Source organism: Scatophagus argus, chromosome 23 (genome assembly GCF_020382885.2).
Source record: "Scatophagus argus isolate fScaArg1 chromosome 23, fScaArg1.pri, whole genome shotgun sequence".
Taxonomy (NCBI): Eukaryota; Metazoa; Chordata; class Actinopteri; family Scatophagidae; genus Scatophagus; species Scatophagus argus.
Window position 1 is genome coordinate 6529305 of NC_058515.1, and position 21516 is coordinate 6550820.

Below are 21516 nucleotides of genomic sequence, written 5' to 3' on the forward strand. Positions count from 1 at the left end.
CTGTCTCTCTCTCTCTGCAACACACTGGCCGCACTGTGGACCCAGAATGTATGAAAGCCCTGAGCTATTTGATTTACTACAATGTCTTGATACAGTTTTGTATGTCATGTGAGACTGCAATTGCAATAATTTGGTTGAGTTTTTTATGGAGGCATCAGGCCTTTTTTTTTTTTTTTTTTTTTTTCTTAAAAAAAGACCACAAATATAAGGCTGGGAATGTACTGTAGCCCTTGCCATGAGCATTATATCAAAAAGAAAATATATGCTTCTCTGTCACATGGAGTGGCCTGCAAAGTTCAGCCTGGGGCTGCCTGCAAAATGGAAAGTAGTTCAAATTAACTGTGATTTAATTCAATGAAATTTATTCTAATTAATTAACTCCTTTTATGATGTCTACCATAATTAATTAATGCAATTTTACTTTTGTCTCCACATACAGTGCAGATATCCCAGCACCGCATGAAAACTAAAAAAATCTCTATTTATTGTATGAATGACAGGTATATACATAAATATTATTTCTGTACTAGCAAGTGCACCAATGAGGCAGTAACGGAATAAAAACAAATGCATGCTATAATTTATCTTATCTTTAATCTCTTGAGGTCAGATGAGAGTTCAGCTGAGGAAGATAAGAACTACTTCAGGCCATGAAAGTCTTGGCTCTTTCAACCACAAAAGAAAAAAAAAACAACAACAAAAAAACAAACAAACAAAAAAAGCCCCCCCACTGACCTGACTGCTCTGTGGGCTGGACGGGTCGTATGACGGCACGTAGCTCTTGAGGGGCTCAGCGGGGTTGAGGTGTGGCGGGTAGCGGATGGTGGTGTGCGAAAAGTAGGGTGACGGTGCCGGAGGCAAAATGGCAGAGGCCGAGAACTGCAGGGGCGAGTGCGGAGGAGGGCTCCTCGTCGATATAACTGCAAGAAAGACAGGCAGAAGAGTCGAGAGGGAGATAAAGATCGAGCGTTAAGATAAAGAGATCATCATTGATCAGAGAGGGTAAATTAAGCATGGACATAGATTTTTCAACTGTGTTTATGAGGAAAAAGTGGATTAGAGCCCCAACTCACCACTGTGTCCTACACCTGTTAGACCTGGGTGATGAGGCTGAGGGAAAGTGCTGAGTCGTGGTGACGAGTCCTGTGGGGAGGTGGGGCTGAACAGCGGCTTCTCTGGCTTCTTCATGGTAGGAGAGGACATGTCTGCTCGCGGGGAAAACACACACAAACACGTAAAGGTTTGTACAATGAAGTTTTCAGACTCGTAAAAGTTTTAAAAGTCTTTCATCATGTCTTTGGGTACAAGACTAGAAGGAAGGAAGGAATTTGTCCCGGCTTCTGTGTTGCGTTAAACACTTTTACAGGGAAATTAAGTCAAACAAGTTCACTGATGCATAAAAAGAATTACAGCAAGGTTAACTTGTTTTTAGCATTACTTTAGGTGTGTTGCTGAAAATTAATCAAATCATTTCCCTGAAGCTTCCACTAATGCTTCCATTTCTCATGAATGAAATGAATTAAAAGCCAAAAATGAATTATGGCTGAAATTAAGCAGAATTTGATCTGTGTGGGATTAGTATTACCAAGGGCCCCCCTGTCTTACGCAAATGCACTAAACAATGGGAAATGTAGTTTACAAATTACAGACTGCAAAGGGTCAAAGTCACTTATAATCTCTGGAATCTTTACAAATCACCAAACATGCCTGAGAAGGATGTGAAAATTTGGCTTTTGTCACGACTGAGCAGACAATTAAATCCAGCGAGCTGACGCACGGTTGCAAAGCAGCCGGTTGCTCAAATAGGATTTAAGAATTTCGAGACTCTCACGTAATCTCAAATAGAACATTACACTGTAACATCTGCTCGCCTCGGCCTTACACAGCGTCTGACAAGCTACTGTAATTCCCCGTGAATAATCCCGAAAGGCTCAGCAGAAGACAAGAAATTTGTTGAGAAAATTTGTGTGGTTCTCTATAAACTAAAAGTGCGTGCACAAACTCTTACAAGTCGCTCATTATGCTCTACACTTTCATGAGCAATGTTCTGCTGTCACAGCTGTGCGCTTTTCAATTTTCCATGGTGAGACACAGTGTCTGAAGGCGACGTGATAAGAACTAGATGCGAGAGGCAATGGCCTATGTCTGCTTGGGCTTCTTCTACAAACATTCATCAAGTGCTTCTCTGGTCTGTCACAGATTCTCGGGGTGTATAACTTTCAAATCATCTATCTCTTTCCCCCAAAATAAGCTATATAAACCCTGTTGTTGAGGCAATTCCATAGTATTAACCATCCTTCCCTTCCTTTCCCTCCCACAACAGGGAAAGATCCACCCAAGTCACGGGAAGGATCACTCATCTCCAGAGAAGGAGAGCAACAAAGGTGGTTGGAATTCAGGGGGATTTCCCAGTCTGAGGTTGCAAGAGGATACAGGCTTAAGTGCTTCCATTTTTGTGTCAGAGGCAGAAATACCTCTGAGGAGATTGATATCACTGCTTAATGTTTCCATGTAAAAGAAAGAAAAAGAAAAAAAGATTTATGCGATAGAGATATTTCCTCTCTTGTGCTAATTAAATTCATCAGAGACCGCCAAGGGAAATTAAGCTGGACAATTAATTACCAGAAATTAAACACTTTAAATGGCTTAAATAAAAATCCAACCTGTTATGTTTTTATTTATTTTTTCATTTAGACTAAACTAATTGTCTTTTGGTATTGGGTATATTTATTTTTAAAAAAATCCCCCCAAAAAATATACAAGAAAGAAACCATTTCTTCCTCGACATGGTGAGGTTTTGTCAAACGACAACCATGTGCAAGAAATGACCGCTTGGCACTTGGGAGGCCTCATATGGGTTTAATATCACCCCACTTCTCATTTATTCTCGCCTGACAGAATAATGGCTGTCTTTGGAGAGTTTCCTACCCACTGCTTTCCCTTTCTCCTCGCCCAGAGTGTCTAAGTTTACGCTGAGCAATGCGCTCAGGCCATGTGTAATGGGACAGGCTAAAATTTCATGTGCCCACATTGGGCTGTGGTTGAATCCCACCAGTGCTGTGTCTCTTGTGTAGCTTCTCGTGTTTTCCCTCTCTCAGCCTTCATAGTTATTATATCATTATATAAAAAAAAGAGAACTGGATAGAAAAACCAAAACCAGGAGGTATACAAAGTCAAAACATAAAGGTAAAACCACAGTACATTTTATTTTGTCTGTCACAGTCTTAAAAAATGTTTCCCACCATCCCGGTGGGTAAAATCCAGAGGCAGGGAGGGTGGCAGAGTATGGAAAGAAGTCAGCAGAGAATGAGAATGATCTGGAAACACGGGGCGGCGGCGCCTTAATTAAAAGGGTGACGGGCTCCGCTCTGCACCGAGAGACAACGCAATGAGACATGCAAGCTGTCCCGTGAGGATGTCGCTTTCTCTCGAGCTCAGAGTCAAGCATGGAAGACAGCACACTTGTTCCTCTCATACACACACCTCTACCTTTTCTTTTTTTTTAAAGATCTAATAAGCCCTATGAATGAACTCATTAAGCGAGCATTATTTGTTAATTCCCTTCTAACTAACTGCTGTACCTTTAAAGCTGGCTCATCACAACTACAGATGGAGAATTTCTCTCAGCCAAGGTGTATTGCATGATTTCCTGAAGAAAGATCATCTGATATGTCTGCCCTGCAAGCTTATAAACAGGAATTTTTCCATGACAGTCACACACAAGGTGTTTCATCGCTCTCTGTGGAGGCAGACGACATTTAAAAACTCACAACCTGCGCTTGTGTGAAAGCAAAACACACATTAAAAAATTCATCAGTCACAAAAATAATAATAGTGTCTTCATTTTTTGCGGTCCAAAGTCATGAACTTAACCTGGAACAGTATGTTCTCAAATGATGTGCAAAAAACATTTCCGTTGTGTAAGCGACAGGTGTGAGAGAATACAGATTTACATTCAGACAGCATTTCAAATGGGTTTAAACATTTATGTGTTTGCCGATGCCTGGGGCTATCTCGGTCATGCTATGTGTTTTAAGAGAGTTGAACAGGTTCATGTGCAGGGAAACCAGATGCAGATCATCTGCAATGTAACAGCAGACAGCACTGATGCACAGTAGCATGTGACCAAAGCTGAGAGTTAAAGAAAGTTCAGCTGCTGTTAGCCAAACCACACAAGGTATTCACTTTGATCAAACCAGAATGCAATGGGGAAGAAATTTGTATTTTGCTTCATGGTGTCATTATGAAATAAACAGTGGTTGCACAATGCAAAGGCAATAGAACAATGACGCCATCTGCATTTTGACTGGTTTTCTATGAACCTCGCTTTCACTGTGCAGTTCTGTCTGACACCAAGTATGAAAAGACCAGGAAAATGGAGGCCTGGCGTTACTTCCATCTTCTTTCATGTCTCCCTGACAGAGTAAATAAATGAATAAACTGACGCTTTTGTCCCTGACATTTTTGGTAGTTGCTACTCCAGTTGTATTTGCAAGAGCGGAACAAACAATAGTACTATAACACTGGGGTGTTATAGCATGTTAAGATCTGTCAACATGCTGCAGGAATGAATGTTTGTCTAACTGTATGAACAAGACGGAGGTGGACAAACCTCTCATATGTAAATTAAAGTGGTTAAACAAAAACAGGAAAATCACCTCCGTCTCTATCGTGCCAGTTGGCCCGACTGCTAGCGGGTGAGCTGGGTGACGAGTAGAAGTCAGGTCCTGTCGGGCTGGTGTCCATGTTCTCGTCCATGTTGACGGTTTTGGGCCTTTTGCTGTGGGACATAAGAAGATTATGGTTTTAGATTATACGAAGGTGTTTGTACTGATTTGGACAGAATGTCTGGCACAGATGGGTATTAATTAAGGTTTAATTGAAGGACTAATTTGACATTTTGAAAAAGTACACTTATTCACTTTGATGCCAGGAGTTACCTGAGAAGTGTCTACTATCTTTACACTAAATACTAAATAGTTAAGGCCAGGGGTGGTTAGCATCGCTTAACACAAAGCCTGGAGACAGTTAGCTCACTTTTTTCACTTTGCTTGTACTGTACTGTAACATGTTAATTACTTGTCTCCTCACTTTTCAGTTTTTATGCTAAACTAAACTTTGGCTAAAAGATTGACATAAGATTGGTATCTATCTTCACAAATTACTCTTGGCAAGATAACAAATAAGATAATTTCCCAAAAGTCAAACAATTCCTGTAAATGTAAAAAACTAAAACAACATCTAATGTAATGGTTAATTTTAACTCCATATAAACATCCCTCCCTGTGATATTTCTGTGTCTAATAATAATGATAATAATATCAGAAAGAATCCAATGTCACTGCTATGACATTATAATGGATAGACTTTGGCCAAAAAGTGTGTTTTGTTGCTGTAACTTCTGCTGACCTGCCGGGAGGGGAAGACAGGGAGCGATGCAGCCCCACGCCGGAGTTCAGGTCGTGATAGTAGGGTTGACTGGGCATGTCGGCCATGGAGAAATTTACCGCTGCACCGTGGGTGATGGGCACTGTAGAGGACACAGAGACAACAAAGAGGGACAGTCAAGCTACAGTCACTGCAAAGACGGAGTTCAGTGTCAGCACCTTGTCTCTGACTGAGTGCTGTGCATTTCCCTGTCTTTGCATCGAGAGACGCGCAATTAATTGCACAGTAGTTTGACTTGACGTGATTGACGCTTTGTGTTTAGCGGCCCTGTGTATCAAATGAAGCGCTCCCGATTCGCAGGTTAAATGTGTGACCATCACAGGCATTTCTGCTGAGCACTCTGATTAACAAGTTGCTGCTTCCCAAAGCGGTTACGATTGCAGGTAGGAACACTTTCACAAGCAAGTTCTTCCTCTTCTTCCTCTTATAATTTTTTTTTTTTTAATTGGTCCAGTTTTATTTTTATGTGGCACGAAAAAGACACACTGAATACACGCTAAGAGAACAGGCCACTTGTCACTAATTACAATAAATTGGATGAGCCCTGTAGCTCAAGTAAATCTCAGTAAATTTGAAACCTAATTCACAGTCATTGATAATTTCTGCCTCTACGTTCAAGTGTAAAACTCAGCAGTCTTGTCGCCTTGTGATCTACAGTAGAAAAGGTCTTGTTTTCCTCGATGCGGTTAAGGTGAGGGATATTGTTTCAAGGGAAGCCGGACCAGTGTTTACAGAACAAAAGGAGTTCACCACCCATCCTCTCTCTCTCTCTCTCTCTCTCTCTCTCTCTCTCGCTCTCTCTCTCTCTCTCTGTTCAGTGTGTGGCCCGCGAGGCAGCCTGCAGCTCGAGCGGTTGGTTGGTTAGGAGTCGATGAGAGGATGGAGTGTGTGGCGCCGTCTGTTGTGGTCTGAGGTTCACCACTGGCACGATCCCTCCGCCAGCCTCCGCCCTGGCAGCCCACTGCAGCCCTGGCAAAGGCCCCTACCCGCTGCTACCCATACCGAGCTGTCTGTGGAGGAATGCATCCGGCCCGAGGACACTGAATGCAACACAATTGTTTTTTTTTTTAAATTTCATTCATGGCTGAGGATACCCTCACCCCACCCCCAAACATCTCTCTCTCTCTGTGCTGGTTTCTCTATTTCTCTCTTCTTGGCTCAAAGCAATATTTGTGATGCCACTTGGCTGCCCTGCCATGTAATAATCTGGGCTTTGACTTTCAAGCAAAAAAAAAAAAAGAAGAAGAAATAAAACAATGATGCTCTAAATCATTTGCCACACAGTGATTCTTCCAGCAGATTACCTCATCTTACAGTATAAGGGCTTGTACTGCGCTTGCAAATTTAATTCAGCAGTTTCATTTGCCCGTGCATGCCCACATTTTCTGTAGTCAAAATACTTTTGCGCTTGCAGTCGAGGCTCCTGTTGCATTAATGAGCGTCCTCGTCAAAATGCTGGATCGCAAGTCAGCCTTGAACTCCGCAGCTCCCTTTGATGGACTTCAAAGAATGTCTCAACAGCCTGGAGAGTTGGGAGAGAAGCGCGATGACGGACGAGCGGCTGCTTAGATATCTTCCCGGGGAGTGACCGGCTGAGTGAGTGACAATTCCTGTGTGTCCGTCGACCTTTTTAAAATTCCAACTCGACTTCAGTCGGCTTTAGTGAAGCCGGGGCTCGGTCACATGAGAGCAAACACGCCTTCGCAGCGGCCATCTGGTCAGGGGGCAAATTAAACACTAAACAAAAACACAGCTTTTCAAAGGATATTCAGTGTCTGAGCATCGAAGCGAGTAGCTTCCGCCTTTCAAAGCATGATGTATGTGACAGCTAAGACAACCAGGTCTGCCATCCTGTGACATCAGAAACACTTTGATACAGCAGGTAAACATACACAGAGGCTGGCTTTTAATACTATTTGCAAGGTAAAACTCTAAAACAGTGCGCTCGTTATTTTCTTTTGTTTGGCGTATAACAAAAATGGTGAAAATGGTGAAAACAATCAAGATTTTCCAGAACCAAAGCTGAAGTAATCTACAGTCAAAAACCCAAAAGATATTCAGTTTACTATCCTGAAAAAGCTGAAATGCTCACATTAAAGAAGCTTGAACTGGTATTTTTGCAAGTTTGATTGTTGATGATTAATCAAATATCAATACAGCATATAGCAATATAATTTGAGTATTGCGTTTGTGGCTCATTTTAAGGTCACTGATTTATTGGTCTAGACCGAGTTTAAACCCCCTGTGAGCCTAGTTTGGACTGACACGGACTTGAACTGCACTAAATCGTTCTTGTCTGAAGCACCCATCACCAATCACACACCACCCCGGGTCTAACCAACAACACAGGCAGCACAACACAGGTATGTTGCCTTTAAACACAGGTTGTTGAGGTTGACTGGAGTCTTTGTGCACCTCAGGCATGTTCCAGAGCTACAGACTCGGTTCAGAGGCCATGTAGGTAAACTACGCCTCAGGGTGTCCTCAGTTATCAGAGGCAAGAGACCTCCTGAAAGAACAACCGTCAACGGCTTTGCAGACGGCAGACATGTCTATACAGATGCACGTAGGCTCATAAAGACGGCTGCAAACTCAGGCGTTCTCTTATTGCGAAGCAGACTGGCCAAACTGGATTTACCACTCTGCAGCTGCATGTCGGATTTCATTGGCTATAAAGACGTTGGGATTTGTAGAAAAGCTGCAGGAGTAAATGTATTCTTATAAGTTAAAGAATCAGTTGTTTCGGCTCGTGTGAAAATGCCTAAATACATGAGTCATGGCAAAACATGAGGACAAATTGCAAGTCTCTGCACACCCACACAGGTGTTCTCAGTTGAATTACCTGATTAGACCTCTTCTCATGGTCATGTGGGCGTATACAGACCGTGATTGATCGACATCTCCCTGACTCATATTAACTTGGCTGCACCTGTTAGGGCAAGCAAACCTGCACCTTCAACATGCTTTTAAGCACAGGGACTTTGGTGTCCTCATGTGATTCCCAGCAAAGCTCCGCCCAGCTTCAACCTGAGCAGAGACCTAATTGGTGATAAGTCAAAGAATAACTGCAAACACCTGTGTGGGTGTGCAGGGTGTCAACAAGTGAGAACAGAAAAAGACGGCAGCACACTTACTTCTGGACACTCGCACCAGTTCTGTAACACTGAAGACTCCTGATTTGATGAAGCTGTCTTCCAAGTAGACTGTGGACACAGAGGCATACAGCAAATCTTTCAGTTGTCATCATTTTGGGCAAACTATTGATTCTTCATGTTCAGTTCTGACTTTCATTACCAAACGTCAAATAGTCAATAAAGCACAATCCTCAGCAGTAAATAAAACGGACACTTTCAGTCTGAAACCCATAAACAAAAGTCTTGTTTTCTGGTGCTCCACCAATTTCCATTTTATATCTAGAAGAGTACAAGATTATCATTAAAAAACAACAAAACAATGAGATCATCAGTTAATCAGAGACAAACAGAGGGAGACCATTCCACATGGACATGGACTTAAGCACTGTCAGCTCATAGTATTTTAAAAAAAAAAATAGCACAACAAGCATCAGTAAGTGTCTGTTTCCTTTTTCATCCAGTATTTTTCACGCTTAGTCATCTTTATTTCAGCTGTGAAATGTGGATTTGAGGTGTCTTACGGGAAAAACTTCAGTTACTGAGGGGTTTTTTTTATTCTTCCTGTTGAAGTCTTGTAAACTAACAGCAGTGAAACCACTCTGCACCGCACAGTTAAGACTGACAGGACAGGTTTGTGAGGAGCAGGGAGTGACATGCCGACTCCTCCTGCTGTGAGTACAACGAACAAGCCTGTGCTGAACCGCAGGCGATGCCCGTTCGATCAAAACCACTAGTAAAACTTAATACTTGTCAATATTGACACTGTTCTGCTATGATATTGTATCGCAGGAAGAATTATCCACCTTAAAGTGTCATTTGCTGCAGTTATGGTATTAGATTACACTCTTTCCAGTGCAAATCAAATGTTTTAAGGGTTTAATCAGGAAACTGGTTGTTTCAGCTCAGACAGGTTTTTTTCTCTCGTTGTCAGAAAACTGCTTTTTGACACAACAAATGAGTGTATATTTTTTTGGAGAGCTGGTGCATTTGTTGTGTTGTGTATGACCTGCGCAGGACGCAACAGCACTAATCACAGACTGTCAGACAAGTAAAACAGCCAGACAAGTTATTGACACCCAAATGACTCTGGCTCGGCTTTGATGCGGTGCCAAGGGCACTCACACCGTGCCAAACGGATAGACGGGCGGCTCGATTGGCACCTACAAAGCCTAATGTCTCCAGTGAGCCGGCAGCTCTTGCAGGGAACCGTGCCACTGCAGAGGGCCTCCAAAGCCTGAGTCATTGGCTCGCTAGCATGTTTTCCTTGGCACCTGTATCAGTAGGACCTGCTCTTGAGGTAGAAAACTAATTATACTTCTCAAACTATTTTCATTCCAACATTGTGACGACACAGCGCAGGTCAGTCCAGGGGAACAACAGCACTGTCAGAGAATATTCTCCACAGCTCGGCTTTGCTGGCTCACCTTGATGCACCCAGCTACCAGCCAATGGTGCAATCTGCTGCCACATTCCCCCTCCAGATCTTTAGAGTTTAAGTCTCTCTCTCGCTTTTTTTTCACACTGTGTTTGATGTTGCCACCAGGATGATGACGATTCAAATTTAATGATATAATCAAATTTTGTTCCTCCTCGGTCCATGAAAAATTAAAAACGCTGGCTCATCCAGCGCGAAAAATTATTTACAGCTAGTGTGTCTGTTTGGTTTATCTAAATTGTACTGACGCTCCATTTTTATACAGTTCAATTCACTTAAAAAAAAAATCACACTTAGCTGGAATTGCTGTTTTTATATAATTGATGCTTGATGATTTTCTATTCTATTCAGTTTATTCATATAGCGCCAATTCACAACAAAAGTTATCTCTTTCCAATTAGAGCAGGTCTAGACCATACTCTTTAATTCATGGGACAAAAGACATCACAGTTACGTGATACGCACAGTAAAGTCTGTGCTATTTTGACTGCAAGTCACTGAGTTCACGGCAGATCAACACTATTTAAACTGGGTAAGTTATGGTGTGCATGGTGAGCAAGTTGCTGAGGAACAATAGAGTGATGACAGGAGGGAGGAGGGAGAACCATTGCTACTGTACATACCTGGAAGAGGGTTCTTGCCTGGCTCATTGTTACTGGGACTTCCTGACTGCTGCGAGTCTGCAAACACACAGAGAGAAGGAGGGGGTTAGTACAGCACCAAGACAACAGCATACCATCAGCAAACACAACCCGGAGGCTGTGACAAAAACCAAACACCGTAATCCTGCAACTTATAAGAAGTAAATAAGCATTAAAATCAAGTGAATTAGAAATGTTACTTTATTTATTAGCACCCTTATTTGTCTCGCAGCTTGAGAGGTAGCTTCTGTTTTCAAGGCACTCAATGAGACAAAGTGCATTTCACGATCTCCTGCGTTGCTAAACGTTTTTCCTTATCTGCCAGTCGAGGAGAGCAAAGCCACTGGACATTACACAAGACACTGTTGTTTGAACAGCATTATCATTAATGAAAAGGCAAACCAAAGAAAAAAGCTATGTGTCTGACACAGGATAACCTAAGACTTTTCACCAGTAGACCTCTGGGTAATTTTTCAAAGAGCGGGAGGGAGAGTGCTGGGTGGGAGGGTGGGAGAAGCAGAATGTGTTCGGTCCTGCTGTGAGGGGTACAAGCACAGAACAAAACGTGGAGAGAAGGCAGGAGGGGCTGGGGAAATACAAGGAAACATGTGTGGAATTCTTTCCACCGGCTACAGTGGGCAGGCTTTGGTATGAGATGTCCTGGACTGACGTCTTTCACCTCAAAGCCTCGCTGGGAGGGGAACCGATCATTCCACAGCAGTTCCTGCTCTGGTTGATCACTGACTGGCACAGGTGTCTTTTTTTTTGTTTCCTCTTACGCCATGTGACATCAAAATTAATTTATTTGTATGTTGCGTGTTTGAAAGAAAAACAAATGACTCAACATATCGAGGCCTTGCAGTCACACATGGCGCAGAACTGAACTGCTGCCACGCCAAACGGTGAACAGCAGCGTCTGAGTGGACCCCCGTAATGATTCAAAGTGGCCCAAGCCCACACATGCCCTGAGACAGAGACGACCAACGAGAACCAGCAGGCAGATTATCATCAACGCCTTTGACACGAGAGAGAGAGAGAGAAAGAGCAGAGACGAGAAGCTAAAGCAGTGAACTCAGATACCCTCGCCTTGCAAAAACACCCCTTTTCCTGCCACGGCTCTCATGAGCTGCGTTACATAGGCAACGCAGAGAGAAGGAAAGAGGGGGAGAGAAAGAAGGGGAAAAAAAGTTGATTTATCCCTGTCTTGCTCTCTCTCTCTCTCTCTCCCTCTCCCTCTCCCTCTCTCTTGTTCCCCTTCTCCTAAATTTGACTATTAAACAGCACTGCAAAAACAGAATGTTCTTGGCCGAAGCTCAACAATGACAAAGTAGGGAGGGAACAGGGCCATACATTAAGAAGTTAAAAAAAAAAAAAAAATCCCCTCCCTCCAGTATTCTTAGCCCCACAAATGTGCGAGTAACATACAAGTCATGGTCTTACAATGTACCTGTGTTCTGCTTCCTAAAAAGATTTTTCTCATCGTGTAGTCCAACTGATTTTTGGGGATCTCACATACTCACGCCGAACAGTTTGAAGATGTTGCTCTTTAGCAGTCAAGCACGCAACTAATGATTACTTTCGTTGCTGGTTGTTTCTTTCATAAGGGAATGAAATATGCTCATCACTACTTCTCACAGTGCCCACAGTAACAAATTGCTTTTTTTCTGTCTGATCAACAATCCGAAATGGAAATATAAGACAAAGGAAAGCACAAATCTTCACATTTGAAAAGCTGGAATATTCAAATGGCTTGTCTTTGATAAATCGCTCAAATGACTAAGCAATTATTAAAATTGTTGTAGATTAAGTTTCAGTTACAGTACAGTTCAGTACTTTGCGTTCAGTGCCGTACACAAGTTGTTTGTCTCAGCAAATTGCATTCATTTCATTCGCCTTGCGCCAATAAGTAGCGAGTCCCTGAAGTTGCCCCCAACACACACACACACACACATACACACACACACAGAGCGAGCAGAGGATTGTGTAGACTTGGCACAGCACATGTCCATAAAGTGATTGCTGGGAGCTCATTGGCCTTGTCCCCCCCCCACCCCCCCATGCCACTTTCAGAGTCATCCATCAGTCTAGTTACGACTGCCAACTCTACAGTCGCGCCCTGAGAACTGCTGAGAAGGAAAGAAACGGGCTAACAGGGGAGGGGAGGGGGAGAGGACAGACCGCCAGACAGCAAGCAGAGAGGAGGTAAAAGCTGAAAAGGTGGTGAGGGGGGAGAAAAGGAGCAAGGAGGTGGAGGTGGGAGAGGTGCGCCGCATCGTGCAGATCGGATCAGAGTTTTGTTTTTTTTTTCTTTCCTTTCCGTTCTTCGAGGGCTGAACAGGCAACCATGACAAAAAGAGCAGATGGTGGTGGCAATTAGAGATCCCAGGCAGCATCTTCCAGCATGAGGCCCCACTGTAGCACCAGGAGAGACCACCTGGATGACTCAAGGTGGGATGCGAGCATATGGCGCATCTGCCAGGCCTGCGCCGAAGCTGGAAACACTTCCCCTGTTGCATTACATTTTACCTTTGACCCAAGAAAGGCAGCTTCGTGCTCCTTCGTCTTCTTTCACGGGAGTACTGTATTCTTCAGAGCAGTGCTTGCACTTTTGCCTTGCCTTAAGCGTGCTTATATCTACTATCTCCGCTTTATTTTAAAGCTAATCACTTTTGTCACTCAACAGGTATTTCAGTGAAGTTTAAACCATAGATGGGTTCAAAAAACAGGGATAATTCTGGCTGATAAAAGGTTGGATTCAAGTGTAGACAAGCTTTTTGTTTGTTTTGTTTTTAGAAAACAGGCAGCTCAAAAAAGTGGCTGAAATAAAGTAAAGAAGTGGGAGATTAGGAGCCTGAGGTTTGGTATCTGTATCTGAAAGGTGTCCTGTGCAGAAGCCCGGCCAACCCAATAGTCCTCAAATAAACAGTAGTGTAACCTGTAAATAAACAGTTGTGGTCGAGGAGGCTGGGCTTTGCCCTGGGAGCTTGGCAGGGCTCGAGTGCAGAGCCAGACAACACACACACACACACACACACACACACACACACACACGTACACACGGCCCTTTTCCAAAAACAACATTTCTTGGCACCCTCCATCTCGGCCACTTGTTTAAATAAACAAACCGGTTCGTGAAGGAAGTAAAAAAACAGTACCATGTATGAATCAGATTATCTACTGTTACTCAGCAAAAAAAAAAAAAAAGTAGCAGAGAGGGCATGTGGGTATTTTGGATGTGTCCATGAGTTCTTACACCTTCTTGTCCGGTGGGATACTTATCATACCACTGTAACCATTAGGGCAATTAGGGGTAATGGCAACAGAAATCTGGCTCGGCAAAACAGTTTCTCAGTGCTTGTGAGGTTTCTCCACGCCCAAGTGTGTTGCTCGCCTGGATTTTATAATCAGTAAAACACTCACACACACTCTTTCTAACCCGCCCTCTCATTTTTTGGCATGATCCCCATTCTGTTCCCTCTAAATCGCAGAACACACATGCACATACACACACAGTGTGGATTAAATTAGCCACATAGTTTGGGAAACTTTTTTTTTTTTTTTTTTTTTTTGGACAGTGGCGGTATATGTTCTTAGCCTGCAAACAGTTGCAGACACGTACAGATATCCTCCGCAAAAAAACAGTGCGCACGCGTGACACGCACACCCTGCAGATGCATACCGCTGTCGACATTTCAGGAGGAGAAGCCTGTCTGGCAGCCATTTTATGCCGAGCGGGGTTCTGTGCACATGTATAGCACTCTGACTGCCAGAGGCATGGGTCCTGAGCCAAGACGCATTTCAGCAGCCTGGGGAGGCGAGGGGAGGGGAGTGTGGAGGAGAGGTGGAGAGGGGTGGACTCCCGGAGAAGTAGGGAAACAGAGAGAGGGAGAGGGACAGAAAATATCGACCTAATTATGGAGCAGCTCTGATGCGTAATGTTTCGACAATACAGCTGCTCCTGAGTAAATATTTGATGTGGCCGAGCGGACTTTCTGCTCAGCGTCCTCCTGCTTTTCTTTCCTGTTCCGCCGCAGGAGACTCCAGCTTGTCCTTCCTTGGAAATGTGCACATTTGTGTGTGTCATGCAAGTCTTGATACTATGCATAAACGACTGTACATGTGCCGGTATGGAATGCGTGTTTGTGTGTGTGTGTGTGTGTGTGTACTTTGTCCCGTGTCCTCTTGTGCTCCTGGTTTATATCATTCACAGCTTTGTCGATGACCTCACACTACTTGGGCTGGATTCCAGCAGCCGGCAGAACCTGCTCTCTCCTTCAAATCTCATTCTTTCTTTCCTTCCTTCTTTCTTCTCTTCGCTATCTGTCTATCGCTGTCCCTGTGCCTGCAACCCTATCCATCCTCTATTGTATCTTTTCATATCCATCTCTGTGTAAATCTACCATTCAGTGCGTATCTGAGGTAGTCTTATCCGATGATAAGTGTATGCTTACCTTTTCTAAATTTTCTGAATCCTGTCCTCTTCCTTTTTTGAACACTTATCGCTTTCTTTCTGTTAATGTCTCCATCTGTGCTGGTGCACCCCCCCCCCTCTTGCCGCCTTTTTTTCTAATGCCCCCCACTCTCTCTCTTCTCACTTTTTCTGTTTCTATCTCTTTGTCTCTCTATCTCTCTCTTCTCTCCCTCCCTCGCGCTTTGTTGTCTAAACAAAGTGGCCTTTATCAGGATGAGCCGCAACCCAAACAGGCCAAACAAAAGATATGGGCGAGGAAATCTGCCCGCAGAAGAGGGAGGATCTTATCGTGCCAGCCATTGTGTGCCAGCCTGCCAACTGGCGATGCCCCCCCGCCGCCAACCCCTCCCCACACAGACACAGGCACACATACACACACACACACACCAAATTCTGGCATCTAAGCCCCCCGTCTCCGCACCCAAACTTCTGGACAGCGTTCTGCAAAGGGCTGGCACCTGACCTGGCCGAAAGGAGAGTGATACTGACGCTGTGGGTGAAGGAAAGACAAAGCCAAATGGGGCGCCATCTTGGGGTGGCACTGTCTCATAAGCATAATGAGCTTTACATAAGCAGACCATGCAAATCAGCGTTCTGGTTTAACTACTTTATCTGTACTTAGAAGCGTTTGGTGTTGAACTTCAAGAGTTTTCGAGCACCAAGTATAGCAAATTGCCCCTCTTACGACCTCTTCTATGCATTATTGTTGGATTTACTATTAATGATACCTCTGCAGTGACACAAATGGATAGTATTGTATTTCTTTTGACAAACTATGACTACATTCCCGCAACAGTGCCTTTACACTGTGTGACACTGTAATGATTATCTCATAATTGGAACAAGGCATGTATTTCTTACTGGCGTAGAGGAGCACCTGGTAATCCGGATAGCTGCCCTATCAAGTGACTGCCATGGACGGGGAATGCAGGTACAGTAGGATGGGTTACACGCACACACATACACACACACACTTACACAGAGGCAAGAGAGAGAGAGAGAGAAAAGCAGGGAGAAAGTGAGAGGGGCAAAGTTGAAACGTCTGTGAGAACAATGACATTTTGCCTTCTTTTCTCCAAGCCAGACACTACAGACTTGTTCAATAGAGCAGGAGGGGACACACACACACACACACACACACACACACACACACACACACACAGTAGGACTGTCAGGGTTTTGAGACTTATGGAATCAAGTGGGATCCCAGCCCAGACAAGAACAATGAGAAGCCATACAGTTTATGTGTGTGTATGTCTGCGTGCGGCTGACTGTGTGTGACCCAGCTCACTTCACATCTCTCGACGTGAGCGTGCGCATGACTGCTGCCACCTCGGTGTGCGTGTGTGTGCGATCATCGGTGTGTGTTTGTTTCTAATCGGTGCATAATAAATAATGCCAGTGACGAGCGGGCAACTCTATCTGTGCGCCGAGTCTCTGCGCCTTCTCCCCAGTAAACTCTCACGGCGGTGAAAAGAGGAGAGCGTTTTAACCGAGCCGGGAGGACAACAGGCTCCTCATTGAGGTCACCAAACAGTGCGGACGGGGAGGGAGTGCATTCAGTGGCGAGTGGGCCTTGAACAGGGGACTGAATGGCCTGATGGATCATTAGCCACACCGGCCCAGAAGAGGAGAAGGAAAAACCTGGCAAGCACAAAAGGATAAACAACCACAAAACTAAGGATGCAGATGAGGGTCAGCCCATCTAAATTCTACTTCCCCACCTTTTAATGTGCGAAATAAAGTTTACCCACCTCTACAAGGATGAAAAACCCAAAATGGAAAACCCTGGAAAGCTCCAAATTGTAACTCTGTGTTTGGAGCATTACATGTGGGCACACACACACACACACACATTTGACTCACACACGCCGACACGCATGCAAGCTGGGGCACACACCCAGCATCCCGCAGCGAGCTGATCTGTGCTGTACATGTGCGGTGCAGCGAGCGGCCGAGCTGCAGACAAACTACACAACACAACGCGACACAGTGGCTCATCTGTCCCATGAAAAATGAGCAGGCTGGCCTCCAGTCAGCACTCTGCACCCCGCTTAATGTTTCCACCTCCTCCCACTCTCTCTCTGTTTGTCCTTTTCTCACAATGCGGCCTTTCCTTTCGCTTTTTTATTACAATTCCTTTTTTTCCTTTTCCTCCTGCTGTATCCATTCTTGTTCTTCCTCACTTTCCTCACAACTTTTTATCTTCTTTGCCGCACCTGGCACCATCCATTGCATTCAGTTCTGCAGAAATACTCGTAAATGATTTGTGAAATTGCTTGTGCTGAAACAATCAGTCAAACAAGCAATTTGAAGGCTTAACTTTGGCATCTGGGAAATTGTGATGGGCATTTTTTGGACATTTTATAGACAAAATATTTAACTGATTAATTGAACGAACAGTCGACAGATTACTGAAGATGAAAATAATTCTTGTATTCAGATGTAGCCCTGAAACAGTATACATTCATGGCCAACCATGCGGATTAGCTGATTTTCTGAAAGTGTGGTCTCATCATTCACACGTTTAATCAGCGTCAAGTCTAGCCTGTGAGAAAAAAGAACTTCGCATCTGCGTTGAAACAATCGGCCCATCAATGGCCAACCTCGGCATCTTTTTTGGTATGCACCAAACAAACAATTAGCTTTGTTGCGGTGTAATTGACTGGCAGGACCGGGTGGCATTTACATTCGCCCGCTGTTGCCACCCTGCCATTCGATGGGCTGGGGTGAAAAAGAATAGGTCCATATGAGGGTGGAAGGTTGGCCACATCTCTCTGGTTCGAAGACACCGCTTTATTTTAGTTTATTTTTTTTTTTCCACAGTGGCAAACTTCCAAGCAGTAGCGGTTTTTTAATGCACGGCTGTGGAAGAAGGAGGGGAGGGAGGGTGGAGTGAGGACGAGACTATAGATTTAATTATGCATGCGTGTTTTCTCATTCATTGTAGTGGTGGGAAGGGGAGTGAGGGAGAGGGTAAGGGGTGTGTGGTGGGAGGGTTGGGGGGAGACAGACCAATGACATTCCGTCGTTGTAGTCCTCCTCCTACACACACACACACACACACACACACACACAGACACACACATACAAGGAGCAGTCTGGGAGCGAGCCGCTATAGGCTAATGAGGTGACACTCACCGTCTGGAGACTAGCCAAAACAGTCCATTAACTCCTAGCCAGTAGTTAAGAGGAGAAGAAGGAGAAAGGTGGTGGTGGGGAGGGTGGGGAGGAGGAAAAAGGAGGCGGATGGGGTGGGGGTGGCGGGTGTGAGGCGGATGGATGAGGGAGGTGGGCGGCTAGCCCATGGGTTGGTGGGCGGAGCATGTGAGGAGACAGAAAAAAAAAGAGGAGAGTCTGAAGTCTTTCAGGATGTGAGGGTGGGGGGTATTTCTGCAGTTTTGTAGTTGTGAATGAATCAGCAGGGTGGCTGGTGGGGGTGGGGGGTGGAGGGGTGGCTGTGCACGAGCGTTCACTGTCGGCGATTATGGTCTGTGGAGGCAGCTCTTGAGGAAAAGTAAGACTCTGTGCATGTGTGTGCGTGTGTGTGTATGTGTGATGGAGTAGAGGTGGTGGGGTGGGCGATGGATGCCGCGCGAGAGAGAGAGGACAAGGGAGATAGATCCAAAACCCCCCAGTCAGGCAGACAGACCTTTGACAGAGGAGCTCTGTGATTCGCCTCTTTCATCTTCAGAACCCCCCTATCCAGTCGGATAATTATGAGACAAATGCACTGGACCCCTGCTGCTTGAGTGGCAATGGGCATGGGAGGCCAGAAACACAGAGAGAGGGGTTCAAACCTGCACGTCTCGGCTGGTCTGGAGCGGGGGGGCAGAGGGAATGAGAGATGGTGGGGGTGTTAAGGGGTCTGGGAAATTCCCCAGTCTCCCAAGAGAGACAAGTTGGCCCACAGATCAGAGTTCAGGGACAGCCTGGTTGTGATACTAGCGAGGCTTAACTGGTTTTAGCCGCCAACTTCCTTTCAACTTCCACACAGACACACACACGTCCAGTTAAGAAATAATCCATCATTTGGTTTTCAAACACACCTTTCTGTGAAACATCTGAAATACACTCCCAGATTTCTGACTCTGCTGGCAGAGTTGGCGACTGAACCAGCTCACAATGTGTTGTTTTATTAATGTATTTGATGGTGCTCTGGCCTGCACTGATAAGGGAGCAGTGTTAGGGACTGCAGTGCAAATACCTACATCTTTATCTCATGCTAAGCACACTTAGACTCTGTCAGCCTTAACCCTGAAGGAAAAACGCATGCCAGATTCAACCGTATTTGACAACAAACGCCAAGAAAAAGAAATGAAATAAAAGAATGGAATTCAGTAAAAGAACTGAAAAGTCACGTGAAAATAATTTCAATTTTTGCGGAAATACTAAAGTAAGAAAAGGAACAAGCAGAAGGACATGCAAAAAGGCAATCTGTTATTTTATAAAGTCAGATGTTGAAAATCTTTTTTCTCTTTCCATTACAACTTCATAGGCAAAGTCACTCAATTTTGACTCAAGCCTGTGTAATGTGCGAATGTCAGGCTTCTGCCAGCGATGTGTCAGTGATTGTCAGCGCTTACGACGGCATCAGGCCTCAGCCAAGTGGAGTCCCCACTGGCGAAAGCGGCGAGCTGAGCCAGGGCGACTGGGTGCTCCCTCACAGGGTAAATGGCTCTCCTCCAGCTGGGCGAGAGGCCACTGAGGATCCCTGCCACCCATTGCCACTGTTTGCACTCTTTGAGCTCTGCCAGGCGAGCAGCGGTTAAACGCACACAAACACGCGAGTGTGCACACACACCTTAAACTGAGGACGTGGAAGGAATTATCCGATCATAGAATGCCACCACATCTAAGACCAAATCTTGGCCCAAAACAGAGAAAGAAACACAAAGCGTGCACTCATTCAGACAATTTTGCTGGCACTGCTCCCCTGGAATGGGACATAGGGTGGAGAAAGGGTGGGTGGGTGGGGGGAATCAACCACAGAGTTAATGTGTCATTACAAGCATAAAAACAGACTACTGACATTGCCAACAGATGTCGAGCCAGTTTATTTTTGCCATTACAACTCCAGTAGGGAATGAAGCGGCAGGTGCAAATGAACACAGTCTTGTAGTTTTCTTCTTCACTACTAGGCTAGTGAGCTGCTGCATCATCATTTCCCCTGATCTGCTATTCAGACATGCATCATGGAGACAGGGCTGGGTATCAAACCCCAATCCTGTTTTGGTTCTTACCTAAATCTGTCCAGAATGCGGAAAGATAATTCAAGTCATAAACTTTGTTATAGGCATTGCATCAGCCCTAGTACTTCAAATTGTACGTACTTAATCCGACATGTGGATTAGATATTACTTGTGTACCACATGTGTAAGGACAGCACTTTCTGGCATGTTCTTTAAGAGCCTTAGTACTAATAATGCCTACACCTCTCTGAACTCCCTACTCCCAGTACTGCAGTAATGATGGAAAGATGTTTTAACTCTTAAGGGTGAATGTTGTTCAGATGCAGCAGGCCAATAGCGGAGCTTGTTGATGGTTTAAATGCCGACTGCCTGCCGTATGGCCAGTAAAACCCCTCCTTTTCTGTTAATGAGCCTGGAGACGAGGCTTTCAGAGGCTCCCAGTCAGAGCTGGCTCGAATCAAAGCATCCGTGGGGATCAAGGCTTGGGGGCAAGAGGGTTTGTTGATGGAGTGGGGTTCGGGTGTCTCCAATGGCACAAGACCAGGGAGAGAATGTTTTAAGGCAACGAGGGGAATCACAAGAGCAATTTCTCAAAAACCACAAGTCTTATAAAGGAAAATGTTGGTGGTTCTTGTGGAATCACAGCACCAGGTAAACGCTCATTTGGTAAGCCGTAGTCAGATGCAGAGCGGCGGTTTAAAAAAAAAAAAAAAAAAAAAAGCCAGCATCATAAAACAGGTTCTCACATAACTCAGGAGGGAGTGACAGCGGCTGTGACCGCCACAAGGTCAGAGTGTTGGCAGCCATCCAGAGACCGTGGACCTCCTCTGCTCCTCACGGACCCTTGGCTGTCTGGAGATATTCAGCTAACAGCAGTTAAGGTGCAAACCATCTTTGCTCTTTGTGGTTGTAGGTCCCAGATGCGCAATTCAAACCCAGACATCCAGAGACTCAATACAGTCAACAGCCCGTCACTTACCACAACAAAGCACCATATAATCATGACAAAACATCTTGGTCTTACAGGAGATCAAAATGCAAATCTAATCTCTCAGGTTTAACAGAGTATTCCCTTTGCCACACCACAAAGCGTATGATTTATAAATCATACTTGAGTGAATGCTAAGCAAGTATTCACAGTCAGAGAGTGAGAGAGAACTCTATTCCACATTCCTGGCAAAAAAACAGAAAGCAA

At 44.7% G+C, this 21516-nt stretch overlaps 1 protein-coding gene across 4 annotated transcripts in view; it reads right to left on the reverse strand.

The window, feature by feature from the left end:
• LOC124054217 (nuclear factor 1 B-type-like) overlaps positions 1 to 21516 on the reverse strand; it is a 66926-nt gene that overhangs the window by 17174 nt on the left and 28236 nt on the right. For 3 of the 4 annotated variants that reach the window (XM_046379923.1, XM_046379922.1, XM_046379924.1), the window contains exons 3-8: positions 10641 to 10697; positions 8583 to 8651; positions 5410 to 5530; positions 4659 to 4780; positions 1074 to 1205; positions 736 to 920 (exon numbers count right to left, since the gene is read on the reverse strand). In XM_046379923.1, coding sequence (XP_046235879.1) covers positions 736 to 920; positions 1074 to 1205; positions 4659 to 4780; positions 5410 to 5530; positions 8583 to 8651; positions 10641 to 10697 — 686 coding nt within the window. Of the gene's footprint in view, positions 1 to 735; positions 921 to 1073; positions 1206 to 4658; positions 4781 to 5409; positions 5531 to 8290; positions 8563 to 8582; positions 8652 to 10640; positions 10698 to 21516 lie in introns of those variants that run through there. The other variant, XM_046379925.1, reaches the window with a different exon arrangement.